The sequence below is a fragment of the Zonotrichia leucophrys genome, chromosome 6 (assembly GCF_028769735.1).
Source record: "Zonotrichia leucophrys gambelii isolate GWCS_2022_RI chromosome 6, RI_Zleu_2.0, whole genome shotgun sequence".
Taxonomy (NCBI): domain Eukaryota; kingdom Metazoa; phylum Chordata; class Aves; order Passeriformes; family Passerellidae; genus Zonotrichia; species Zonotrichia leucophrys.
In genome coordinates this window covers 16,263,113-16,291,083 of record NC_088176.1, presented here as the reverse complement: position 1 = coordinate 16,291,083, position 27,971 = coordinate 16,263,113, and the positions used below count along the sequence as shown (strand labels likewise).

Genomic DNA, 27,971 nt, shown 5'->3' with positions numbered 1-27,971 from the left:
TGAGTTTGGAATTCTTAAAAATCCAGATTATTACAGAGGAGGGGATTTGTTGTTTGGCAAATTGACAAAGCCTGCCATTCACTCACCTCGTGTGCAGCTTGGCTTTACAGTAAGTCTTAGATAGGGTTCACAGCACAAGAGAGACCTGAAATATGTCAGGGGCAATTAAAGAGAGATTCCCAAAGATTCCATTATCCAATGAGCTCCAGCTTGAGTAGTTGCTTTTTTAATTTTTAATTTCTTTTTATTCTTTCTGTGTCTCCACTTTGTTCTTATTTGCTAATAGTCTGATGGCTTTTACCTTGCACCACAAACCTCCAAAAACATTGCATCCCTTCACAGACTCTCCTAGCACAGGCTGGTCATAAACTCAAGTAGGAAACATCAAAATTACATGTGGAAACATTAACATGCAAATATTGGCAAGTACAGCGGGTAGAGCTGAGGGTTGAGCTATGACTGTCTGAGAAGTTTTCAGTTGTTGAATTCAGAGGAATGAATCAAGAATGAGAGGGAAAATCAGCATCTTCCAGAAGGAAGTGCCTAGTGCAGAACCCAGGAAGGAGTAATCCCTGTTGTGGACTGAGACAAAAGACTGAACTGCTCAAAGTCTGGGGTCTGCAACTCCAGATCCATTGTGGGACAAGCTCTGCTTAGACAGTGATGAAAGAGTAATTCCATTCCATTTATTAATTTTTGATGTCACTTTACAGGAAAGAATTGCTACATGCAGCAAGACAGCTTACTGCCTTCTTTAACCTTGCAAATTACAGTAACATCTTCTAATTTCCTTCAAAATCAGAAGGTGGTGAAAGAGAGATTAGTGCTATTTAATAGGATCAAGGGCTTTCTACAAATAAAGAAAGCAATTAAAGCCAGATGCACTAATAGTATGCCCAAATTCAGCATTACTGATTTTTCTCCAAAGGAAAATTAGGAAAAGCTAAAACGTCAATAATTTGATGTTTGTTTTTTTGGGTTTTTTTTTTTAGATAGCTTATGCTTTTCCTTGAAAAACACACCTAGTGTACTGATCTGTCAGCTGGCAGCACCCAGCTGCATATGGGAAAGGTTGATTATCCCCAGCACCACCTTCCTTGGGGAGGGAAGAGTTTATCACACCAGCGGGACAAACAGCCAGGGTTTGGTCCTGCCAGGTTGGCCCTGCTGGCTCTTCTTGCTGAGGACAGGCAGGAGGTGCTGAGGAAGGAAGGATGCGGTGACAGGAGCAGCCAAGGCAGGACCCAGAGCAGCGGCGCAGGACTGCCCAGCTGCAAGGGAGAGCCGAGGTAAGGCGTGGGTGCACGGGCAGATCTGGGGAGCTGAACAGCAGCTGTTACCCAGTCATGGGAGAGGAGTAAAATGTTGAGATAGGAAGCAAAAAGCCACGGTCTTCCGCCTGAAAAACAAATCTGAGGATCTCACTATGGTTTCCCAGCCTTTGGGATCTGCAGATCAGTTTGTCAGTAGAAAAACTGGGTGTATGTTATTCAGCACTAGGCTTTGGTGTTATTAACCACAGTAAATGCAATTAATACAGTCTCTTGGGTTGTTGTATTTTATTAGTTAGTGGTGCTAAAAGGCAGACTTAGAGCTATTTTGGAGACTCAGGGAAATATTGTGGTTAAACATAAAGTAAGGGATCCTCTTCTTTCTTCTCCCTCTTGGGTAAACAATGAATTTGTTCAGCGTTCCTAGCTGGGTTTTTAAATGCAGAGTGATGTGGGTAATCAGCTTGGTTGCCATGGTGTTCCACCTTTGCATCTGATGGTGAGAAATACAAGCTCTAGCAGCACTGCACAAAGCTGCTGTGCTGGGCCCATGGAAGTAAAACAAAGCTGGGCATTATTGCAAGGTACTGTACAATGCTCGAGCCAGCAGCCGGCTCTGTGGCTGCTTGGGTGGCAGGCACATGAAGGAAAAGTGAGCAGTCATTAAAAAATAGTCATCCAAGCCACATTCAGTGGTGATGAAACTTTGGCATAGTGCTTGCACAGAGCATTATCCAGCTATTTGCTGTAAAGGAAATTGTTTTGGCACTAAGAGTTGCATACAACAGCCTAGATCCTTGTGAGAGGCACTGGGAAGATCCTGATTACTTCTTAGTGGCCTTCTCACAGCCATCCTTAAAAACGTACAGAAAGAGTCTGCAACTGTTCCTGGTGATAGGCAGATGTCTAGGGCCATGTAGGACCCCAGGCAGCTGAGGGAAACTTTAGCTTTCTTTACCAAAATGTACCCCATTCTGTGTGGATAAAGTATCTCTCAAACCCCTCTTTCCCCCGGAAAATCAACTTGCCTGTTTCAACAGTATGCCCATTAGCTGGGTGAAATACCATTCACCTCCTAAATCCAGTTCCTGTACCTAGATGCTTCCGAGTTTCTCAGCCTTTATTTTCACAGCTGGTTTCTTGCCCAGCCCTGTTCAAGTTCTTGTGTAGAGATAGTTGCCCAGCTGTTCTGTGGGAAACAAGACTGGTTCACATAGCTTGTGAAATCGGTCAGCAAGAAAGGTTTTTCTAGGGTTCAATGAGGTCTCAGTCGTTTCTTATTCTGGTATAAATGTATGGTTTTCTACTTGGGTAATCAGTCTAACTTTAAACTTTAGGCTCATAGAAATTGATTTTGGGGAGAGAACAGCTGTCTCTTTGTATTTATGTCCCTTGAAAGAAGTTAACGTACTTGAATGCATGAGCCTAGGGGCTCTCACCCGGGTCAGTTACACACTGGAACCGTGCTGCAGGCGTTACAGGGCTTCGGCGAGACAAAGAATTACGCGAGCTTCTTGTACAAAACAGTTGCCGCTTTATTGGGGAGTAGAAGAGGAGCGGACAGGGTCTGGGGGCACTGCCGGCGGTAGCCGAGGGCAGGCGGGGCCGGCAGTGTCGGGGCGCGGAGCCGGGGCGGCCGCGCTCTGTCCCGCGGCCCGGAGCGGCTCAGCCCTCCCAGAAGCCGACGAAGAAGCTGCACAGCGAGTGCCAGCGCTCGGCGCAGTAGGTCTGCGCCGGGTCCTCGGAGGGCTCCGGGCCGGGGGCCGGCGTGGCCGGGCCGGGGTCGGGCAGCAGGCGCAGCAGCGCCTCGGGCGGGGCCCGGCCCGGGCCGCAGGGGCGGGCGCTGAGCGGCGCTCCCGGGGCGCAGGGGTTTCGCCGCCGCCGCAGCCGGGACAGGACCTGCCGCCAGTAGTGGCGGCTGCGGGCGCCGAAGGCCGGGCAGCGCCGCGGCTCCCCGCGGTAGGCGCAGCTCCGCGCCGCCCCGCCGCCCGCCGCCCGGCAGCTCAGCCGCAGCTCGCTGGCCCCCGCCGCCGAGCGCAGCTCCCAGCGGCACCGGTGCCGCTCCGGCGTGGAGAACCGCCCCGCCCGCGCCTCCTCCGCCTCCTCCCGCTCCGCGCCGCCGGCGGCGGCCCCCAGGGCGGCCAGGGCCAGCAGCGCCAGGGGCGGCCTCATCCTCGGCGTGCCTCAGCGACGGGGCGGCCCGGTGCGGGACGCTCCCTCCCGCCGCATCCTCCGCGCCCTGCGGACACACGGAGCGTGGCGGGCGGTGCCCCGGCGGGAGCGCAGCCCCCGGGACCCCGCCAGCCCCAGCCGGACGCGGAGAGGGCTGATCCCTCCAGGCTCGTAACCCCCGGGGCTTTTAGTTCGCGTCCGTCCATCCGTCAGCTCCTTCCCGGGACCACCGCGGCCGGAAGCCGTAACTGGACAGCAGCAGCCGGAGCCCACCGTGCGGCATCGCAGCTGCGAGCGGCATCAGACCCGGCTAGGGACAAGCCCGTCCTTTCCCCCGCACCCGGTTCTCCCCACGCAGCCCGGTGTTCTCCGCGCAGCCCCGAGCACTCACGGCGGCCGTGCGGTGCGTGGCGGTGCGGGACAGGCGCTCCCGGCTGCCCGCGGCGGGCCCGGCACGCGGTTATCAATGCTCGCTCCGGGACTGCCCCCGCCGACGCCCCTCCCCGGGGGCACAGCGCGGGGACATCCCTGGAAACGTCTGAGGCCCGGCTGGAGGGGGCTCTGAGCAATCTGAACCGGTTGAAGATGTCCCAGCCTGTTGAATAGGTGAACTAGGAGACCTTTAAAAGTCTCTCACAACCCAAACCATTCTATGATATAACTCATTCTATGATATGACAAGAGCAATTGATATTGACTAATTGATCTTTCTGTGCTAAAAATGGAAGACCTCTGCAGAGTCTGAGAGACTGACTCCTGGAGAAGAGGTGGGATTCTCTAATTCAGGGAAGAGGGAACATTTTCAGGTAGCTCTCCCAGTTCCTAACTGCACTGCATAGTTAGAGCTCTCCCTGGTTGGTTGTTTGGAGTGGGAGAGAAACAGCAGAGGAGAGAGGACCCTGAGAAGGAAATAAAATATCTTGGGCAACAAACCATAGGAGAGGGTTTACAACCAAGATTCTCAAAAGGAAGCTGCCTGGAGTTGCATGCATAACTGTGTGGCTCCTTTCTCAGCATGCCACATAGTGTATTTCACTTTCATGGGTGCTGAGGACTCCCCATGGGCTGTAGGAGGAATTTTGGCCTTTGACTGAGGGCTGTGGGTACCATGAGGCATCATAAAGGACTGCATTGTGACTTTTAAAATCTTCTATGGCTCCAGTGAGCACAAGGCACATCATGTGCCTTGGCTTATTAATTCACCAAACATTGGTGTTGCTTTCAAATTAAGTTCTGACCACCTGTAATTGTTATATATTATTACACTGAGATCTCTGTCCATTTTTCACATTCTTGCTGCCACTTATGCAGTGTGAAATGGAGTTGTCTAATATGTTTGAGATAATTTTTATAGGAGATTATCCTATGTGTATCAGCTTTGGAGGAAAATATTACTCTGTGTTTCAATGAGCACATTGCTGTTATATTTTTTTTGGACAATTTACTTTACATCTCATACAAATCATTAAACTTTAGGAGCTAAGGAAAGAAAATAAACCAGAATGAGATTTCTCTAACCTACCCATACAATAACTAATCTTTCTTAATATTCTTTGCCATGTTCTCCTGCTCCTATATTTACACACACATTTCCCTCCATGACTGTGACTTCTCTTTTGCAGTAAAGCAGGTGTTAGTCTTTGATGCTTATTCCTTTTATATGAATTTTCCTGCACAAGCTGCAATTTCTCTCTTGGATTTGATGGGGATATAGTGGGGGGGAAGATCTTTCTTATATTACTAAAATCACTGTATCGTTTTGTTCTGTGTTTGCAGTTTAAACCTAGTTAGTCTGTGTTGCTGTTGTAGCTGGGTTTTGACTGCTCTTTCCCGACTCTCCCCCTATGTTAGAATAACCTTCATAGCCCTAGAAGCAGCTGGTTATGGAGTTATCTCTGAAAACATGATTTGTGCACACGAATCATGTGCAGAGATGCTTCCCTTGCCTCTGCAGAGAGCCTGAACCAAATCCCTGGGGAGTTAATGGGCCTGCCCATCTGACAGATGAAATAAAGAGTGTGCTTTACCATGCGAGTTCTACAATGAGGAGCTACAGATGTACCCTGTTGGATGTAACCTGGACTTCAGTCCAGATCCCAAACCAAATTCAAAGTTAATGTGAACACTCAGGACCAGCCTAAAGCATGCAACTCAGTTCAATGGAGACAGTGCAAGGTCCTGGTCTGAAACACCTGCACAAAGCCAAGGGGATGGATACTGATGGAGCAATGTCTGCAGGAAAGCATGAAAGGCTACAGGGACCACAATGAATGTGAGACAACAGCTGTCATACAATAGCAGAAAAGGCAAGCACAGAAATAAAGATATCAGCCATAAGACAAGGACATGGGCTAAAGCCAGGCTTTGAATGGGGCATTTTATCCAGTTTAAGCATTACTCTTCAAAAAGTGATACTTCAAAAAGTGATAAAGATCAACTGAACTGAGTCTGTAAAAGAACAATGAGAGTATCACAGACCTAGAGAACTTGCTTTATGATGAGATGATTTAAACAAGGGGCTTGTTAACCTAACAAAGAAAAGAATTGAGAAGGCAAATGGTAAAAAATGAATCACTGATTAAAGATATCTCCTTATGCATCTTTTTATTCCAGAAGTTCAAATCATAGCCTTAATCCCACTTTGCATTGGTCAATGAATAAATTATCCTTTAGGTTTTAACTCTGAACTGAAAAACCTGTATTATGTTTAGAGGCCACTTTGCAGACTTTGAAGATATTGCACAGGAAACTGTGTTAGGGTTTTGACTTCAGGGTTTTGATCTTTAAAAATTCAGTTGAATTAATCATTTATATTTTATAAAAACTCCAGTCACTGTGAAGAATAATATCAGTTTCTCTTATTCTAGCTTCTAGGACTGCAGTAACAACTGCAAATGTTTGCAAAACATTTTTGTTTTACAAGTGGAAAGTAGTCACAATTTCCAGCCTTGTCATTATAAATTCCATTTAGAGAAGTGGGTAGTGTAAGCAATGTTTATGATTCATAAACTGAAATGGTTTAAATACACAAGACCATAGCTGTGTTTAACCTTCTTGTTTGAGCTATCAATCTTCCAATTTCTTGGTACTGGCTCAAGAGAATAGCATCATATTTAATGTGTCTACAGGGAGGTAGACTGACCTTCTCAATTACCTTTAGATCCCATTTAAGCACTTCTCTACAGTCAGACTGATGCCTTTGTCCAGGTTTTTGACATGTTCATGTGTTGCTTCTTTCATTCCCTGACAACCAAGTGCCACTGAAATTCAACCCAACCTTTTGTTCAAAAGGTAGCTTTTTGCAAAATTATAGAAAAGAAACTACATAGTATTGATCAGGGGATTTATAAATAAATTTCTTATGATGCAGAATTGGTTTGAAACTGTTCATATGCCCATCCTTCAGTCAACAGGTCGTGCTGCTGATGATTGCTCTCTTGGAAGCCAGGACATTGCACTACTTCTGAGTCATCCCAGAATACATTTTCTCTTTAATTCATCTACTTTAACAGAAAATGTCCCACATATCCACCATCTTTTTCATCTTGCATTCTCTGCAGGCCTTTCCATGAGCTGGTCTGAGTCATTGCCTTGTTTTCCACCCAGGTCAGGAAGTCTTAGAGAATTGAGTTTTTGGTAGTGGTTCCTGTGCTCCACAGGAGCTGCTTTGTTCCTTGCACCATGTATGCATTCCTTTCTTTAGCTGACTTGTACTTTCTCAATTCAGATTGTTGTGTTTCTAATTAGAGATGCCCAACTACATCCTATTATTTTTCAAAGTATGTTATTTTTCATATTTAAGAGTCCACCTCTTAATGTTCTCTTCTGTAATCTGCTTTCCACTGTGAGGATGCTGCTTTATCAGCCATATAAAGGTTGCCATGCTTATTCTTTACCTTCATAAACAAACTTGGAAAGCTTTTTAGTTTCTGCTTCCCAAGTGCTTGTCAAAGAGTCATTGTTGTCTCCATTAGCAGAGAGCCCACATGACCAATATTTCCTACCTTCATTCTTCACTGTGCAGTGAACAGACTGACCTCAGTGTTGACAATGCCCCTTGTTGAGCTGGGTATGGGACCTGCTGGAGCACCCCTACAACTCCAGGCTTTTCTATCAGCTGATCAAAGCTCTAAGTCTTGTGAAAGGCTGATCTTGAGCTTTGCCTTTTCCGTTCTTTAAGCTTGTTCAAAATAATAGTGAAGAAAATCACAGAAGGAGTTTATTTCAGCTAGTAATGCACAGAGGACTCCATTAGAATGTTACAATTCATAGAATTTATGGCTGGTCATCCTATGGTCAATTTGAAGAAGTAAGAGATCCATTACCTGTTGTAGCAACATGACCTACATGTAACCCCATGCAAGTACTGCAGAAGGAAAACAAGCTCCCTTTTGAATAGCCCTGCTCCCCTTATTTTAGGCACAGAAGGATTGGAGGAACCCATTTAATCTGAACATTTCTAGAAATGTAAAGTGTTAAAATTAGTTCAACAAATGCACCTTGACACTATTTCTCAGCTGCAGTGTGGTGGAGGTGACCAGCATGCCAGGGAAGGCTTATTTCATAATTGAAGTGACAAAAGCAGCTGAAGAGCAGGAGGGTGTGGGGAGCTAAAGTGACGCAGGAGCTGATCTATTAAAATGTTATCAGGGAACTCCTGTATCAGATGGTGTGAGAGCACGTTGGTACTGCAGCAGCAGCAGGCACAGCTCGGGGAGAGCAGAGGGCTGGGGATGGAAACCTGGGCTGGGCATGAGCTGAGCACACAGGGCAGGGAACATTGCACAGACCACTGAGACAGCTCACAGGGCTGGGGTTGCTTCTCTCTTTTCTTCTTTTTGTGAAATGCAAGGAAATTTCACATTCTGAAAATGTCAATTGTGAGGGTTTCAATTTAAAAAATGTAACTGTAGAGCCTTTCAATGAGGAAACAAATCATGGTTATTTGACAACCAAGCTGTAAACAGAAGATTGAGTTCTTTTAAATATCTTACAAATTAGTAAAAAGGCTGTATGCTGGAACACAAGTTTAAAAAAAAGATTTCTAGAAGAAAAGGTCTGAACTACCAGATTCCAGTTAAAATTCCAGAAAAACTAAATGGCAAATGTATAAAACTTATAACAATAAACCATCCTGGTATGTTTAATTTAATTTTGTAAAAGATGGTAGAAATAGTCAATTTTTTGTCATTGATGAAAATGCAATATTCACAGTGCTTTCTGCGTATCTCCATGGTAAAATACATCTCCTGAAACTGGAAGAGATTCAGATGTTTAACTTGCCCAGAAAGTCAGTTTATTTGGACCGAATTCTTTTGCCACCTGCTGAAGGCTGGAGATTGGTTTTCCATGGTGTGAGCTGATATGTAATCTATTACAGCAAAAAGTAAATGTCAAATGAGATAATTGTGAAAAATGTCATGTACCTAAAATGTGGATGTTTTTCTACGGGAACCCCATTTTTTTATGGATTATGTTTATTTTTACATTGTGGTTTTATCTGAAGTTCCAAAATAGCGGGGAGAATGCTGGTATATTAGATACAAGCAAACAATGAAGTTGGCACTGTCCTATAAATTACTGTGATTTTTATGGGGCAGAAATACACAGGCTGTGCAAGCCTTTATATACTCTGTCAGCATACAATTGGTGGCTCTTACAAAATTCAAATGAGTTTGATATATTGTGTTTCTTAAGTAGAACTATACTCTGCATAAATACCAAATAAATTAAAACACCGTACACCATAACAAAGAAACATCAAAGAAAAACACCTGGAAAAAAAGAACTAAAATGTAGAAAAGCAAACATTACTTAAGGCAGTTGATTATCATATTTCTGCTCCTTTGCATTTGCCTTGCCACTACACAGGCCACTGAGTTTCCACATCCCACATGGTCAGGTTTGTGTCTTTTCTTCTGTTAGGCAGTCCAAGTTGCTTTCTCCTTTCTGCATCCTGGTCTCTCTGGGCCTAAAAGGCTCAATTAGAAATGGGAAATAGTTTTTCTCTACCCTGACTGATTAGAAGAGCATAGTGATGAGACCTTTAGAATTACTGGATCGGGCAGTGCCAGAATCCCAGCAAATACCAGAGTGTCCTGCAGGGAGGGAGCTGCTTGCAGGGCTTGGGAGGTGCAGGTGGCAGGCACAATAGAGCAGTGGGATTGCAGACTGAGGTTTAGGGAAAATCTGGTTTGTGCTACAAGACTGCATGCCTGATGTTGGGTGCTCAGCTAAGGGCTACCAAAATCTCAGTGACTCCTTCTGCCCAACACGTCCAGTTCTCCCCAGTGAACCCCTTGGGGGTGCTGAATGATGGATCTTCTGCCCCTAAAATCCTATAGTGTAAGTCAGCATATGAGGCTAAAAACTGCCTTTTTCATTGGAAACACTCCTATAGCTGAGCCTCAGAGACAGCATTGAGTATTTCTTGAAAGGAAATTATGATTTTTCTAAGTAATGCAGAAACTTTAGTGTCAATAATCAGTGGCATTAAATTATGTGAAAATTTTACCCTGTACTACTATTCTACATCCAAGGGGTTTGGGTTTTTTGGTTTTTTTTTTTACTGGATATAGATTTCCTTCATCTTATGTCAGTGTGTTTCCCAGGAATGACTCTCATGACTGGACTGCAGGGGAGCAGGAATGCTGTAGCAACACTTAAAGACAGAATATATATTTGGAAGCATATGACTTGAGGCATTGTTTGAGCTCAGCTTGTGCCACCCCAAAATTACACGTTTCAGCCTTATAAAGTAAGGCCTACTGAACAACATTTGAAGCTCAACAAAGCATTTACAATTCAAATTTTGTGCCTGTCTAGCTTGCCTGTCACTGAAAGTTAGGCTTAAGTTCACAAAGGGGGTTATTCAGGAGCAAAATAAAATGCTGCTTCTATTTAAAAAAAAATTAAAATGTAGTGCACATTCAGATAAGAAACTGTTGTGCATTATCTGGAACCAAAAGTGATGGTAGTAGTGAGTGCAGTGACCTGTGCTGCAAATAAAATCAGTTTGCATTGTCAGATATCAGCTCATCACAAAAGACATTATGTTTTATCTCTATTCCCCTGTCCCTGGACTCACCCTATCTGTGCTGAGGTGATGCCTCTAAGGATCATCGTGGTAACTTTTGAACACACTTCAAGGAATGGCTTCCACTACAAACATCTTTCAGAGTACTTTGTACCCCTGCAGTACATAGCTGTTGGCAGTACAGTGAAGCTCCAACCCCTTTGAAAGAAGCCTGCAGTGAGCTGCTGGGTCCCCAAAGCCCTGTTGTTCCCAGTAGCAGCTGCTCTGTGTGCTACCTGTGATGGTAACACGTATTTGGGGTTTTCAAACCCTTGAAGAGCTTAAAAACTGTAGGCTGGTAGCACACCAAGGAAGCATCAGTCTGGTGAAACTGTAATTCATAGCTTGGGTGCACTGGTACTACAGGATAAACATTCTTGAAGTGAAATTTAGGGTTATTAATCACCATTATCTGTTAATTTGTTGTCACAATGTGGTTTGGCAATACTAATATTCTGTTATAATCCAAGGCATAAGAGGCAATGCCTAATTTGCAGTTTCACCTCTTGAAACTCAGCTCTTTTATGTATTTCTCTCCTTCTGTTAGCAAATGAGCACCAAGAACATTTGTCATGATGTTAGCTCTGATGATTATGTTATTGCCTTAGGCATTAGTAAATATTCTATACTCTGTTTTATTTATTCATTCATTTATTTAAAACCTCTAGCTGGTTCAGCTTTGTTACCAACAGCAAAAAGTTACAACTGCTTTGTTTGCTCATTGGATCTTGTTACTCCCTTTCTCTTACCATCCTGCACCCCTGGCTTTTTCCCTGTCAGCTGATCAGCCTAGCCAGGTTTTCTCTCAGCCTGAAGAAGGTATCTACACTTGATTCAGGGAATTGCTCCAGACATGTTTGACTCTTTGGCCCAGATTTCCTCTGACTGTAAAAGAAGCTCAGAGAACTTGCTCACGTGTCATGCAAAAGTCATCATCAGATGTGAGCCCATGAAATAGTGTATACAGACTCCATCCAGCCAGTTCAGATTTAAATATGAAAAAGGTAAAATAAAGTGATGTGTTCTCACTGGGGGTGGGAGCAAAGATGAATTTAATTAGTTAAAAATCTATTAAAATGTTGAACTGCAGGAAGCTCTATGAAATCTTTTTTTAAAAGAAAAAAGGGAACCCAGCAACAGTTTCTGCAAATTTTACTAATGTCTTCTTAGTATCTAAAGTAAACTAAAACTGTCTCAAGATGAAATTCTGCTCTTGTGGATGAAGATAAACCTACATGTTCTCTAGCATCTTCATTAATTTTGTGCTATGCACATATGAAAAATCTTGGGTTCATTTACTGCTGTCGGTAGTTCCACTGATTGGTAGTTTTCCTATCGTGTAGCTACCTAATGTAAGAAAAATGTGAAATTCATTCATAAGCCCTGGGTTTTCTAAAATATCTTCGATGATTAGACACGAGTAGGGACTGGGAAGGAATAACAAGACCAGATCAGGACTACAGAAGTTTTTTCAAGCCAAATATGCTAGGGAAAAAAAAGTCAGGCCTTTAATATCTTGGTACCGTTCTTTGGTGTAAATGAAAATTGGTTCTTAAGAGAACTAGAAATCTGAGGAATAGCCCATGCCCAGAGGGTGCATCCTACTTTGCTTTACAGTGGGAAGGGCAAGAGGTTTCAGGAAAGTGAGTCAAACTATTTCAAAGAGATAAAGTTATGTGGTGGGAGTTTGTAACGGTGGTGATGAAACCACTCAGGTACATCAGAGCCCGGGGCACTGGACTGATGGTGGTTAATATCCACAAAGCCACTTCAACCTCCCAAATTAAGGGGTAAATACAGTTTATGAAGAATCAAGACTTTTTCACAAAATAATTTTTACTGATATTCAAGTGATGGAAATGTGCTCAATATGGTGTGCGTAGGTGCCTCGTCTGAAATCCAACACAAGAGGCATGATTTTGGCAAAGGCAAAGCAGCAACAGATGCTTCTGACAACTGAGTTGTGTAACAGGTTTCTCTTTCTGCAACCTAGGTCAGCTGTTCCTCACAGAAAGTTTAACTGAAATGTTAGGGCATCTGATACTAATCAGAGGGATAAGAAAAAACTGGAGGTGTGATACATACAATGGAGGTATGATCTTGTTTTCCTTACATTGATATTTCCACTGGATTCTTCATTTGCTAAAGTTGCACATGACCATAAACTCTGCTACTTGAGCTTTTGTATCACCACAGGAATTCTGTATTTATCTCGAGTATATAATAAAGGAACAAGACCTGCAGGTGGTTGAGAACTTTGTAGAGTGACAGAAGGGAAGACAGTGGGAATTATTTGAACAGGAGAGGCGTTTGGTATGCACTGTAAACCCCTCCACTTGCACTTTGCTGCACTGAACTGTGTTTTGATTCAGACATTTAGGCACTGGCTAATGAGAGTGTTTTGATGAGGTATCTGTGAAGTTGCCCTGTTTTGACACCAGGGCTATTTAGAAGCTATTTTTAGGTCACTGTGATGCTAATGGTATTGTACATGTGGTGCTATTAGGCAAGGAAATGATCTGCTTTTGGTCAGTGAAATACCTCACACACACTGTGCTGAATCCATGAGTAGATATTTGGTGATCTGAGTTATAGAGAGTGTGTTTGAGGAACAGCCATAGAACTCCCTAAAAAAAAAAACTTTACTTCTATTTACTAAAAAAATACCTTTATTTTACCCTGCCAAACCAAGAAAGTTGGTACATCGATAACAAAGCCCTGCCAAGTTTTTTCTTTGAAGATACTTCTTTTGAGTGGCTGCAATAGTGTAAATAGGAAATAATTTTGCCTATTAATTTCTGCTGAAGTAAACCTTGGTTTACTGTAATAATTTTAATATTTCTTATCACACTTGAACCTAACAATATTAATTGAATCTTGTGTAACCTAAAACAGGAGCTTGCCCTGTCATGAGAAAAATGTCAGTCAGAAATCACAATTAATCATTGCAAAAAAATTATTAGGAAAAATGAGTCTTGCTCATTTGCTATTCACAGAAGTGGTGATCTGTAGAATGCTTCCCAGTCTAGGAAAATAAAACTACATAGAGTGTCAATATTTATATGTTATTAAATCAGCAACAGCAGATGTAGTCTGAATAGCTATGTGGTGTAGTTTCATATGAAGTACCTTCAGTAATATGCTACTGAAAATGAGAATAAAGAGTTTATAATATGCAATTTCTGAAATTTATTGCAGTCTTGATCATTACACTGCACTTACTGCAGCAGACCTTACTACTGTAAACTACTGTAATGTGTATCATTTGCACATCAGTAATAACCATTAGCAATTAGCTACAAACAATTATTTCCAATATCACTTACAAAAAACAATTCCAAGTTGTCACTTTAAAAAGATGCAGTAAAGACCAGGAGTTTTTCTTCAGGAAAATGTACACTTATTTTCAGGTACAATCTGATCTATTAATGAAGCATATTTGAACTATGACCACAAGCACTGACAGAAATAGCTTTTTCTATTCTTAATACAAATATAGTTTCATAGATTGAAGCTACCATGCATTTTTGATTGTTCTTAAGAGAAAACATTATTCAAATATATCCATTGCTTAATTTCTGCTACCCACTCTGTCCTTCACCATTTTCATCATCACTCTAAATAGTAAATCCAGCCTAATTCCTGGGTGAGACAGCTCCCATAGCAGGACAAACCTTGGGAGAAGGTAAATCTTTCTCTTCCATTCATTAACTTATTTTATCACTAATAATGAGACTGTACACATACTAAAAAAAAAAAAAAAAATTATCTCCTGTGCATAGTAATTTCATGTGTGACCTCAACTGCCAGAGGAGTACCTGCCCATGAGCAGGAAGGTGTGAGGGCAGGGACAGTTCCCTCCCTGAGGGATGGAGCCTGCTGAAGCTCGGGCAACAGAAGCACAAGGGTGGCAGGCAGCTGGGAGCTCACACTGCAGGGCAGTGTCTTGTCAGGTTTATCAGCATCTCCCCAGGAGGGTTTTAGTGTGGAGAGCATGGAATGAGATGTCTCTTAGAGCTTGAAGATAGAAATGTGTGTTTGTTTGTTTGCTTGTTTGTTTGTTTTAAGGAGTTAGACTCTGACATTGTTATGCATTTCTGGTTTGTGTAAGAAGAAAGAATGTATTGAGGAAAATATAAATAGAATCTTTAACATCTGAATCCATGTACAGTTCGTATATGATCACCTCTTGCTCTCCAGAGGAGGCACTAGGCATGCTGAATGATAGTGAAATGCTCAGAAACATGGATAATCACTAAAAGAAAGGAAGTACACCAATGACATCTCAAAGTTCTTATCTGTACTATTTTGCCTACAATAAAACATCTAAGGATAGTTGCATGCAAAAAAACCCACAGGCAAACATCTGAAGCTCAATGCTTCTCAAGGAGACATATTGTCATAGTGAAGCAGGACTAGAGAGAGAGAATTATCTCAAGAGACCATTACTCTGTGCCTCTGCCCCAAGGCAGGATCAACATTGTCACTGTCATATCTGACAGAAGCTTACAGTCATTTTACTGAGAGAGAAGTCATCATTTGCCTAGGCAATCTACTCCAGTGTTTAATTACCCTTATTCTTAGAAAGCTTTTACAAAGTCTTGCCTTGGTCTTCCTTACAGCCCATTACCTCTTGTCCTGCCTCTGTAGCCCAAGAACAGATGGCAGTCACACCCAAGTATTCCCCAAGGACACATTCCTGAAAAGAGCAGGGTAGCATGAGCATATTTTCACATAGGAACTAATGATGGGGAAAATGCATACAGGGATTTAAGAACTACACCTGGTTTAAAATCACAGGGAGCAGGATCACTGGGAGGAGAGTCTCTTTGCTGCTGCTGTCCTTTCAGCACAGATCACTGTTCTGAAAAGTAGAATTTGTACCATCTGTGAGACAATGCCCAAGAAAGCTCTTGCATTGTAAGCATCCTTTATGTCTTTTTCTGGACAGTTGCATCTCCATCATCTTCCTGAAAATCAAAGGCAATCCATCATAGGTGAGGGACAGAAAAAATGGGACAAGGATGGTGGTGAGTGGAGCATTCTATTATAAATGGCCAGCAGCAGAACCTTTTAGTGGACAGAGAAACAGAGGACAATGAGATGCCACTGTATTGCCTTAATGTCTGCTGAACCCTTCCACACAGATAGAAACAATCATAGTTTTCCCAGTATTCTCTTGCCTGCATCCAACACTCATTTGCTCTGCCTTGTGTTGATCTTCATATTTGCAAGTAGTGAAATGGGTTGACAGAGATGACCTGGTCACTCTTTATTTTGTGGATCATACTATATTTCTACTTTCTGAAGGGATTGGCTGCCTGAACTATGAGCTTTTTTTACTTTGATCTAATTATCTACTATTCTTAATATATACCTTGAATTTGACTGTAGAACGGGGGTGAACAAATGCATGGGAGATGTCTTATGTGGGAGTAAGGGGTGAAGGTGGCCATGGGAAGAGGTAAATGTGTGGCAGCTATGTGCCTTTGGAATGGACTCCATATGCCTCCCGTGTGGTAGGAGCAGTGTTTTCCCATCCCTCTGGCATGGGACTTTTGTTGCTGGGGAGCTTACATGGAGACAGGGAGAACTCTCCGTGTGCGGTGGCTGTGTGTGTGAGAAGTGATTCATCTCTCATCCCTCTGAGACAAGAGGGTCCCTCACACTGACCAAGTCCTGTACAGGGGGCAGCAGTTTACAGGGATGGCTTTGCCTTGCAATCCAATTGCAGAATAGCTGGCACTTGACAACTGCTGGGGCTGCTGCCAAGGGCAGTCTGAGAAGTCACAGCCCTCTTCTCCATAGACATCTCCTCACTGCTGTGCTCTCCCTGGAGGTTTATGGCATGGGGCACGGGTTGCACCCAGGCAGTAGTGGCAGCAGGAGGCACTGACGATGGGACAGCTCCTTCCTTCTGGCAGGTGGTGTCACGGTGATAGGAAACCAGCTCATTGCTGAAGTTGACCCTCTCCACAGGGGATTCAGGTGTGCAGCAGCATTGGCAGCCCAAGAGATTGCTGAAAGCCCTCCTGAAGTCTGCATTGAAAGCATAGATGACTGGATTCAGTGAAGAGTTGGCCCAGCCAAACCACACAAAGACGTTGAAGGTGGTTTGGCCGATACAGAGTGGCTGCCCTTCAGGGTCCTCCTGGAGGCTGGGCTGGCAGAAAGGCAGCAGGCAGTTCAGCAGGAAGAAGGGCAGCCAGCAGCAAACAAAGACTCCCATTATGATAGAAAGGGTCTGCAGCACCCTGGTCTCCTTGCGCAAGGAACGCCGCAGAGAGGATGTGGGCTCCTTGCCAGGACCTGGCCACTGCCCTCCTGCTCTCTCAAGGGTGGAGATGCGGCGGATCTGGGCCTGGGCAATTCTGTAGATCCTGGTGTAGGTGATGATCATTATGGCCACCGGGATGTAGAAGCTGATAAGGGAGGAGGTGATGGCATAAGTGCGGTTCAACCTGACATCGCAGCGGGGTGTCGCAGGTAGCCAGGAGCCTGGATCTCCACTGTCCTTGGCTTTATGCCAGTGCAGCTGCACGGGGATGAAGGAGATGAGGATGGAGAGAGCCCAGGCCATGGCTATCATGGCACAAGCGAGGCGCTGCGTCATCCTGCGCTCATAGCGAAAGGGGCTGGCGATGGCCCAGTACCGGTCCAGGCTGATGATGCAGAGGTGCAGGATGGAGGCGGTGGAGCACATGATGTCGAAGGCCACCCAGGTGTCACAAAAGTGGCTGCCAAAGAGCCAGGAGCCTCCAGCCACCTCAGTGACCGCCTTCCAGGGCATCACCAAAAGGGCCACGCAGAGGTCCGAGATGGCCAGTGACAGCACGAACCAGTTGGTGACCTTGTTGCGGAGGTGGCGGAAGCGCAGGATGGCGAGGCACACGAGCGCGTTGCCCAGCAGCGTGCCCAGCACCAGCGCGCCCAGCAGGCACCCGGTGAGCGCCCGCAGCACCCACGGGCCGCCCCCCGGCGCCGCGCTCCCCATCGGGGGCGCTGCCCCGGCCCCCCCGGCCGCTCCTGCCGGCGGGACAGCGCCCGAAGCGGCGGCGGGACCCGCCCCGGCCAGCGGCTGTGCGAGCGGCCGCCCGCGGGGGCATCTCTGCCCGCCGCCCTCGGTGCGCCCCGGGCTGTCCCGGGCTGTCCCGGGCTACTCACCCGCCGGCTGCCGGGGCCTCGCCTCCGCCTCCCGGCTCGCTGCCGCCGCTCCCGGGGCCCGAGGGAGGCGCTGTCCCGCAGCGGCCCCGCGGGGGCTCCGGCCGGCGGAGCGGGGCCGGGCTGGGGCCGGGGCAGCCGCGCGTTCCGCCCGCAGCGCCGGCACCGAGCGGCGGCGGCGGCAGCCCCGGGCCGAGCCGGTGCCCGCGGCCCCCGCGCCGCCGGACCGAGCGGGCGCTGCCCTGGAAGGGACGGAGCGCTGTCCCCAAGCGCGCGGGGGGAGCTTTCCCCGCAGCATCGCCCCGGGAAGAGCCCTGTGCCAGAACTCAGCCTGTACTTGTCCAAGTGTCCGGGGCGAGGCACGACCTGGCGCTCTCCGAGCGTCTCCTTTTGGAGACCGCGATCACAGCTTGGTTAGAGAGCAGGATGTCACTTCGTGTCGGTTTGCATCCACTGGGAATGCGCTCAGATCTGGCTGTCAGAATCTGTTTTCACCAAAATAGTATTGTGCCTTTTATTTTTTTGTTTGAAATTTTATGTAATGAAACCAAAAGCACAGAAACCTAAGATCTCTAGTTTGGATCTGCTGCATTTTGGCAATAAGTTGTTCACAGCACCCAAACCCTGTGTCTTTATTTTTCAGCCAAAGGTGTCTTCTGATGTATTTCAACAGTCTTCTATTTATTATTATAATAATATGCATATTGTAATTTAAATTTATATAATTACTGCACATATTTACAGCCTACATTCAATAAAGTATCCTCATGCAAATAGGGCGTAATCCTTCATTTTCAAAGAATTTGCCTGGTAATCCCGTCATGAGAAAAAAGAGATTAGAATATGAATAGAAAATATCAATTAATGCAATTAATTTTTTTTTTTACATTAGATATTTATTTTTACATTAGGTACTTTTTTATTCCTTTGTCTCTTAATTAAAACTACTCCAGTCGCTAGTTCCAATACAAATAATTTTCAAGCAGTATGTGATTTTCATTGTATTCTTATGATATTTCTGGTAATTAGTAGAGAGGGTGGAAATTTTTTAAAATTAGCCTTGAACAGCATAGCTGGCAGCTTACCTTGTTAAAAAATATTTAAGCTCAGCTAGTTGGATTGTACCATTTCATAACAGATTGTTAACACTTGGTCCTATTTTTCTTTGTGCCTTGGACATCACAGTCTTCATTAAGTATCCCACTGTGTTATTCCTGCTATGATACTGAAAATTGGAATACATTTCTTATTAATGTGTTTATCTGTAAGACTAACTCATAATTCATACAACTGCTGGAGAATCTTCTCTAATTAAATATATACTTTGTTAAAGCAGTAGGAGCTGTAAAAATAACACAGGCTGGCATATAAGAACCAACTCCACTTTTGTCTTATTTGGAACCATCTGTAGTTCCACATACGTGGCTTTTGCCAACATCTGCAAACCAAGTAGGTCTCTGATGGTCATTCCAACAGTAAGGACTGAAGCTTAGTTTGTAAGATTTATCTACACACTTGCTAATTTGACTTGATACATTTACTTTTATGTAGCAATCAATAAAATGGCCCCAAAGGACAGAATATATTTGTGAAGGATTGTAAGTGGGGCAGCAGCTGGACCTAAGGCAATACAGCACTGAAAAGGAAAGAGCAATGCTTTTGCATATTCAGCAGACAGTAGTGCTGCAGGGCTCTGTAGCACAAAGTAGCCAGCATTCTCCATATTAAAATAACTCTGTGTATCTCCTGTTCCCAGGATCACATTATGCTCTGTGAATATCTCTGGCTCCTTTTTAGCATGCATTATAAAGGAGAGTGTATATGATGATGCTGTTTTGTGTGCAAATCTGTGAGTACTTCACCTCAAAATTTTGTGGCTGTTGAAGTAAAATCTGACTGACCAATCTTAAAAGATACATTTCTGATTGTTGTAATTAAAGTAGGCATCTAGGCTGAAGTCAGAACCCCTGCTAATATCCTCACTGATAGGAAGGTTGTAGTGTGGACTCAAGCCTTACTAAATGCAATAGAATCTGCATAGAGAGAGACATTGCGAGTGCTCTTACCATGAAGAAAACATCAACAGACACATTCATTTTCTTAGATACCAGAGGATCCAAGTGGAAAATGTAAATGCTTAAGAAACTATATGGTGAGTCAGTGGCAAAGACAGAAATAGAAGCATTGCCCTGCTTTTATTCCTATATTGGGTTGGAAGGAGTGAAGTGTAAGCTTATGGGAGAGGGAGGAAAGAAAACCACAGGGGAAAACACAACACTGTGTGAAAATAAGTGTGTGAGGTGAGTTGCAAATGCTGTAAGCTTTGATTTTAACTATTTCTTGAATTTATCTTACTTGAAATAGAACAGGAAAGCTCTGGGCAAAATAACTGAAAAATACTGATGGAATGGGTAAATCAGCCTCTCGTGACTTCAGAAAATTTGCAAGCTTGTTCCACCTGTGACAAATATAAACTTATCCAGAGAATATATGTAAGACATATTACAATATGTATATAATGGCTTGACACTGTATGTATTTTAAATGCAATCACTGCATTTAAAATCTCTCTCCCTCCAAGAAGAGATTTATATAAGACACCAAAATCAGTTTCCTTCTCCTTCCCCTTTCTTTCTCCTTGTCTTACTTCTCCCCTATAAAATTACCTCATTCTAGACTAAGTGCTCACATGTTTTATAGCACATATGACTAAAAGGAGCCGTGATTCAGAAATTAAAATTGAGTCTTTAACAGTTTACTACTGACTGCATTTGGAAGTCAAGCTCACTGCATGCCAGCTGGACAACTGAGGTTAAAACTCAGCGCTCAAACAGGACACAGTAATTCAACCCAAGCCTCAAGGTGCCTCCTGGAAGGGCACTGCCTTTGTCATGACCTGTGCCGTGGTGCCACAGCTGGCTGGGGGGATGGCAGGGTCTGCTCTGTGCTGGGAGCTGTGTGAGGGTCAGTGCCAGTGTCACTGATGCTGTGTGAGGGACAGTGCCAGTGTCACTGATGCTGTGTGAGGGACAGTGCCAGTGTCACTGATGCTGTGTGCAGGGACAGTGCCAGTGTCACTGATGCTGTGTGCAGGGTTAATGGCAGTGTCACTGATGCTGTGTGAGGGTCAGTGCCAATGTCACTGCTGTTGTGTGAGGGTCAGTGCCAGTGTCACTGATGCTGTGTGAGGGTCAGTGCCAGTGTCACTGATGCTGTGTGCAGGGTCAGTGCCAGTGTCACTGGTGCTGTGTGTGCTCATACAGGCAGTGACTGGAGGCTGCAGCCACATTGATCCAGTGCCAGCATTTCTGCTTTTTCAAATGAATGTAATATCAAAGTGGTTAATTAAATAGTTAATTCAATTTTGAGATCTTGTCCAAATGGGGGAGGATTATTATAACAAACCTTGGGAAGTGGTGTCAACTTTTAGTATGTGGCCAGAATTTCAGACAGCCATAACACTGTGTTTTGTTTTGTGTTCATTTATTTCAGAGATTTAGTGAAACAGAGCCTATGAGCAAGCTGGCAAGCTTTCTAGCACCTTGGGAGATGTGATATTTGATAGGCTGAATTCCAGTGTTTCATAAGGAGCATTTCAGTCTCTCATCTTGATACAAGGGTGCACACAGCCCGTGCCAGAACAGCTTGGACTGCACAGTCACACTGCATGAGCATGGAGCACAATTGCTTCCTGAAGGGAAGATCCTGCCACTGCCCTGGTAAGGCTTGGAGCTTGGAAAGCCTGTGTTTGAGCATTAGCAGTGGTTCAGTACGGAGAAAATAAGTAAGGCAGAAGTGATGCCAGGAGGCAGATAAAATCCCTTTGAGGGGTTCACAGCCCTATATTCTCTCTTCTATCTCTGAAGATTTTACATCCCTAGAATCTGTCCAACACATATTTTAGAGCAATCTTTGGATTCCTCTCACTCATTTGACAGCACAAATTTTCTCTTACCTAAGTTAGGGAATGAGCCCATACTGGCAAGCCTATTTTATCCACTTACTGCAAGCTCTGGACCACAGCATGTAAAGTAACTGGGCATTGATGCTCAAGGACACTTACAGACTTGCAGGCACAACAGATAAGGTTCCACAGCCTACACTTACTACTTTGGAAGTTGATTCAGATTCAAGTTCTTGTTCTTAATACGCAAATTAATCTGGGTTTCCCCAAGCTTCATGCTGGTAAAGGCCACAGAAAATCCTCACAGTAAAGATCACAGTAGTAATAACTACTTGGTAATCATCCCCGGCCAGAAACAAACCCATCCTGAAGGGATCCCTTGGTTATAATCTTTGCCCCAGAAGTTCCAACAGCTCACACACCTTGCCACCTAGTGTTCCATGTTCCTTCTCCAGCAAGGACTGAGCAAACTTGTGTTTGAATAAAAAACAGATTAAAAACCCCCTTGTTTGTAGTATATGCTGATTTTCCTGTGGTGGAACATGCCAAATATCAGGTGCACTGGCTATAGCTTGATTGCATGATAGGTACTTTCCTGGAGACACACCAGTCTAGGGAACAGGCCTCTTTCAGCTCTTCCTTGGTGCTCCATCTATGGAAACAATTACACAGAGAAATGGAGGCAGTGTGTATGATTGGTTCTTAAGACTGAGTCAGGATGAAATAAGTACAATGTACATAATGCCCTTGGAACTGAAAAATGAGAAGTGTTCCACTGTCACACTGTTCAGCCACAGCCATCATCTAATAGCTCCATTTACAGCAGTGTTGGACTGGGACACTTCACTGATAAGAATTACATGAAAAACTTTATGGAATAATTCAGCAACACAGGCCCTCAGTGCTGTCTGGAAAATAGCTCAGGCTATGTGTAGGATGCAACACTGCATAATTAGAAGGTGATATTTCTGTGTAGTAAATATACGCCTTTTTTTTTCTCATTTCCCTCATTCCTGTCCATCCATGATGCCAAATGTTGCAAATTGGTTTGTACAAACAGAAAAACACTTCTCAGCAAATATAATTAACAAATGTCCTTAATAAATTATACACTTTAAAAGTTTTTCCCCTTTTGCACTGCCTGTGATTAGCCCTACTCCTACTGGCTGTGCCTGGCTGCAGCATTTCCTGAGGGATTGTCTGCCAGTAAACACACTGCAGTAAATTGAACCTTACCCTTTCCAACTTTCCAACCACTCCCTCTTATTCTGTTTGCCCAAGATAAGGGAGATTTGTTCTTTTAAGGATAAACTCCTTTTTGCTGTTATTTCGGACCTGGTTCAACATTCACAAGCAGTGCTTCGTAAACTGAGGTAGGCAGCTCTTGCTTCCAGCTATTTATTCCTGTATCTGTTCCTTCCAGCTTCATGTGCTGTGAAACCAACAGAATTGCAAGGACAGTAAAGTCAAAAAAACATGGCAAAAAAAAAATTAGGTTGTTTTTCATCCGTAAGACCAATTCATACCAATATTGTCACTGAAAACTGTTCACTCATTTGCTCTTGTACATTCTGTAATCATTTCTTCAACTTTCTATGAAAGGTTTGAAAGCTTCTATGCTGGTCATATCTGAAGAAAATAATTTATAATAAAATCCAATTAAAAGTTTTGATCTGCAAATAGTCCTAAGCCCCTTTCAACTTCCCTTGAGTTCAGAAGGAAAGACTCTTTCAAGTTTCATCTTAGTGGACTTTTTTTTTCTTAGAGTACTTCTCTTGCCACTAAATTTATCAAACAGAATTCAAAAGCACCCAGGTCCTGAAACTCAGTCTTTGCAACATTTTAGAGTCATGCTGTATATTCATACATAGCATCTGTAGGTTCAGGACAAATTAAAATCAGATCAACTAGATTATTCCTAAATATTTAATGTGAACTTAATGAAGAGGATGTGTTTGGAGAAAGAGAAGACAGACTCCTCTTCTCATAGCTCCCAATGTGTATTACAACATTACTTAAAATTTTATTACAGAATATAAATCAAATATGACTTGGCAAAAAAATTAAAATAATAATTCCCATGTATTACTTTTCTTCCTGCTTTTGCTTTATCAGCCATAGAAGTGATTTTATCTGTATTAATGACACATTAAGCAAACAGCACAAGACTGAGACAGGAATTTGTTGTAATCACCATAGGGGAGAACTAACAAATGTTTATCAACAATATATTGATATTAGAAAAGTAAACACTCTAATTGCACATGACCATATATGTTGGTTGGAAAAGTGCAAAGTAAAATCTCTGCAGTTCAATGAACTCTCACAAAAAATGGGTACTGCTGTAGGCTACCATGGTGCTATCCTGCCTAAAAACCAGAAAGTTTTTAAAACCTCCAAAACCGGTTGAGACTGAATATATGTGATTCAAAATTAGGGGATGAAATATGTGAGAGAATAACTGTTCTTGGTCCTCTAAGCCCCTTATAGAAACCCAAAAGAGGTAGGCTGAGAACAACTGGCCAAAATGTTCTCAGGGACAGGAGAAATAGGCTCAGATCATCTCCTCATTCAGTGACCCCCTTTTCACTTAATCCCAAAAAGATGCCTCCCCTAACAACACAGAGCTACTGCCTGAGCAGGTGACAATCAGGCTGAGGAACATGAGGTCCTGTGTTGCCTGTTGACACTTGTTCCTTTTCTTCTGCTTCATCTGTGTCTGTTCTCTGCCCATTTTTGTGCATCTCAAGGGGTGAATTTGTACAAAAAGGAAGAGAAAACTTGAAGTCTGTGAACACATCATGAGGTTTCTGGCAGACATGGACAGAGACTGTGGATCAGGTAAGTAAGTGTCTAATTGGTTCACTGGATAGAAAGAGGAAAGCAAAAGAGTTTTGGATCATAACAGAAGTGGATTTTAAATTTCTTTCATTAATATCTTCTACACTGTTAAGAACCTGTGTGGTTACAAATCTGTTTTGGATGTGGTAATAAATATTTCTTTTTGTTTCTATTTTAACCTGGTTTTAGATAAGGGTGATTTCTAGGTAACTCTCTGTCCATATGGATTTAATGGCATTTAAACCCGGAACATCTGGATACATTTGGAGTCTTTGGCTTTTCTGTATTTTGATGGTGATGGCCAGAAGGAAATAGAAGTCTATATATAGGTATATAATCTAATTAGCCCTGTCTGGCAGTGGGAAACATGGAGGTTACATGGAAGGAGAGAGAGTCTCCCAGTGACTGTCAATAACCTGGAAAGGCTCCTGGTGCCTAACAGAGCAATGACAACTACAGCTTAGCCCCTAGCAGTGCCCAGGGTGGTTTTGGCACTGTTTGAACCACCACAAGCATAAACATACACAAGCAAAGTAATACAGACTGAACTGCCTTAATACAGGTATACAGAGGGTTTGATCCACAGGCAGTGTAATTTAATTCTAGGACTGCAGCAGGACTGGGAGTGTGCCAAGGAGAAGCTTTCAGTGTGCAGGAGTCTGCCAAACAACTAAATTAATTGTTAGTTACACTCTGTGATGAGATCTTGTCCAGAGGGCTTTGTATTGAACGTGCAAACTGCTATTAGTGGGCTGCAAGATGTTCTTTCCAAAGCAGCATTTCCAAAGGAGTGAAAGCCTTGGGAGTGAACTGCCAGAGATCACACCTATATTGTAAATAGAAGAACATCTGAGCTTTTGGGAGCCCTAGGGAAGAGCTCTTCTTATACATTGATTTGAGGAAGCCATTCCATGTTTTAATTACAGAAGTAATGAAACAGCTCTGAGAAACCATCAGCAGGGTATTGGTCATGGTGTACCTGTTACAGTGGGTATTTCAGTTAGCAGCATTGATTGCACAAGAGTTAGACTAATATTTGAATCCTTGTTATGCTGTCCTTTTGACAATGAGAAGTTAGTGATGGGCATTGGCTTATTAGTTATACAGTTTGTTGTTTGGATTTTTTTACAGACTAGTGTTTTTTCTCAGCCTTTGGGAACAAATTATAAATTACACTTTCCTCATTCATAATCTGCTGTTCAGTCCCACTTCTTCCCTGTGAATTGCTCACAACATTTTGTAAACTACCTGCTCATCCTTACTCATTCAAATCAGACTGAGCTGAACTGGCTGAACATTTGCCTGATGACGGGAAGTGCTGAATTAATTCCCTGCTTTGTTTTCTTGTGTGCACAGCTTTTGCTTTACCTGTTAAACTGTCTTTATCTCAACCTATGGATTTCCTTCTTTTTACACCCCTCCATCCCACAGGGAGATTGAGTGAATGGCTGTGTGGGCCTTAGCTGCTGTCTGGGATTAAACCACAGCAGTTCTGGAGGTGGAAATCAATGCAAATCCAATGAACCAACTGGTCCTATTTTGTGCAGCACAATATGCTATCCTTTGGAAGCCCTGGTACAATTACCAGCTGCTGCACTGACTGAAATTGGTGCACCACAACCAGCCCTGTGTTACACCCTCAGGCCAGTCTCCATTTCACTCAGCTTGTTTAACATCTGGGACTGCTTTGCTGCTGCTGCATTAATGAAATCACTGAGGTCTGTTCAAGGGTGACACTGCCATGGAGCATCCCAGGTAAACAATGAACACTGTTGAGAATGAGCACAGACACTCTCTGGATCTGAGTGTTTCCTTAAACCTGAACTCACTGGTAAAAGCAGGAGAGCCTCTGTAGCACCCAGGATGAATGTTCATTCAGCAGGCAGACTGATCAGTCTCCACGTGTCTGAGATGACCCGAATCACAGTGGAGAACAAATAGCCTACCATCTTAGTTACAGCAAAACCTTAATTAGAAAGCTTTAGCTAACAAAAAAACTTAATTAGTTCATCTTTGTTAATGGTTCCTTTTGACCAAAGTAGCATACAAAGTGTTCTCACAAGCAGTTCAGATGTCATATTCAAAGGATAGGCAATCCTGGAGATATTTATTGGGCATTTTTTGCAAGCAGCTGTGGTAAATAGTCCTTTACATTTGGCACAGCTGCAGCTGGATGAGGCTGCATGCTTGCTATCAAGATAGTCAAATCAAATTTGAGATTATAACTATTAGCCAGTTACTCAAGTCAAAAAGGGTGAGATCAGACTTCCTTGCTGCATGTATAACACCAGTGTTGCACATCTGACCTCACAACAAGAAAAAAAAAAATCACTATTTTTTTAACTTGAGCAAAGCCCAGACTTTATACTGCAAAGTGCTAAGAAGTCACAACACAACGAAATGTATCAACTTTTTATTTAGGTGGGAAATCCCAGTCTAAACCTTTCTTTCCAAAATGCTCACAATTTTTAAGGAAAAAAAAAGAAAGAAGCTAAAGAGAGGCTGTTCCTTCCCTGTGGCAGGTCACACCTCCTCCTGGGCATGCTCCCCTTGTCTGCCTTTGAAAGCAAGGCCCTCCAACCACGCTGGAGCACCTTCTAAGTGGGGATATTAAATGGAGAACTTCTTTGGTCAGGGATTTCCAGGACAATGGCACTTGTCTTGCAATGAACTGTGAGTATTTGCTGTTGGAATACCTAAGTAATCTGTTGGGTTGGGGTGGTTTTTGTGTTTGTCTAGGATGAGGGGTAGTCTGCAATGGCAGCCATGGGACCTAATGCTGTTGCTGCTTTTCCGGGCACTTGAAGCCCCTTTACCTCCTTGCTCTCCTGCCGGGCCGAAGCATCTGTAATAATTTGGTTTTTCTCTAAGAAATGTGGTGGGGAACAGAGCTGATGGGACTTGTACATGCCCTCCATCCACCTCTCCAGCGTTAACCTGGAGTTGTGACATCCCATCCCTTGCTCAGGAGAGGATTCACCCCAGGATTTCGAAGCGCCGATGTAATTTCCCTTTACTCCCCGTCCCGTTTCCCCAGAGCTCAGGTAGGTCCCGTCTCCTCCAAGAAGCGATGCTGCCCTGCCCTGCCCGTCCCTCGTGCCCACAGCTCGGCCGCCGTGGGGGCGGCGGTGCCGGGGCTCCCCGGGCCCTCCGCTCGGAGCCCGCCTGTGTGCAGTGCGTGTGCCAGCCAGGACAGTTCGCTCAATCCCAGCCCGGGCGGCTCTGGGGCAGGGACGGAGGGATGAGGCGGCCGGGCTGGGCTTTCCGCAGCCGCGGCACATCGGCGGAACGCGGTCCATGCTGCGAGCCCCTGGGCGGAACACGGTACCGGGGGCGCGGCGCGGCCTCCACAGCGCCCCTGGCGGGCGAGGGTCCGTCTGGGTGGCATCTCTATGGTTCCGGGTGTGGCCCTGCCGGGAGGGCGAGCGGGCGGGCGCTTCCTGCCCGGCCTCTCTATGGTGACTTTCCGGGGGGAAGGGCCGCCGCCGGCGCCGCGCGCCTGCGTGTGCCGGGCCCGCCCGCCCCCCGCCGAGGCCGCTGCCCGACG

The 27,971-nt window shown here is 44.3% G+C and overlaps 2 protein-coding genes and 1 long non-coding RNA gene across 3 annotated transcripts; 1 reads left to right on the top strand and 2 right to left on the bottom strand.

Moving 5' to 3' along the window:
• The first annotated feature begins 1,117 nt into the window (after positions 1-1,117).
• Positions 1,118-27,684, top strand: LOC135449736 (uncharacterized). Its single transcript, XR_010440822.1, has 4 exons — positions 1,118-1,289; positions 21,172-21,398; positions 24,334-24,424; positions 26,947-27,684. It is a non-coding gene; the product is annotated as an uncharacterized LOC135449736 (long non-coding RNA).
• On the bottom strand, positions 2,795-3,877 carry FGFBP3 (fibroblast growth factor binding protein 3). The gene is made up of 2 exons (XM_064717101.1): positions 3,835-3,877; positions 2,795-3,510 (listed from the first exon to the last, which is right to left on the bottom strand). Exon 2 carries the CDS (start codon positions 3,441-3,443, stop codon positions 2,937-2,939), a length of 507 nt encoding a protein of 168 aa, XP_064573171.1. The 5' UTR covers positions 3,444-3,510; positions 3,835-3,877; the 3' UTR covers positions 2,795-2,936.
• On the bottom strand, positions 13,858-17,512 carry LOC135449443 (D(1)-like dopamine receptor). The gene has a single exon (XM_064716464.1). It carries the CDS (start codon positions 17,510-17,512, stop codon positions 16,217-16,219), a length of 1,296 nt encoding a protein of 431 aa, XP_064572534.1. The 3' UTR covers positions 13,858-16,216.
• Positions 27,685-27,971: the final 287 nt, after the last annotated feature.

What these genes read in the sequence shown, in the direction of transcription:
- LOC135449443 (XM_064716464.1), bottom strand. Translation starts at nt 17,512, where the DNA reads ATGGGGAGCGCGGCGCCGGGGGGCGGCCCGTGGGTGCTGCGGGCGCTC.
- FGFBP3 (XM_064717101.1), bottom strand. Translation starts at nt 3,443, where the DNA reads ATGAGGCCGCCCCTGGCGCTGCTGGCCCTGGCCGCCCTGGGGGCCGCC.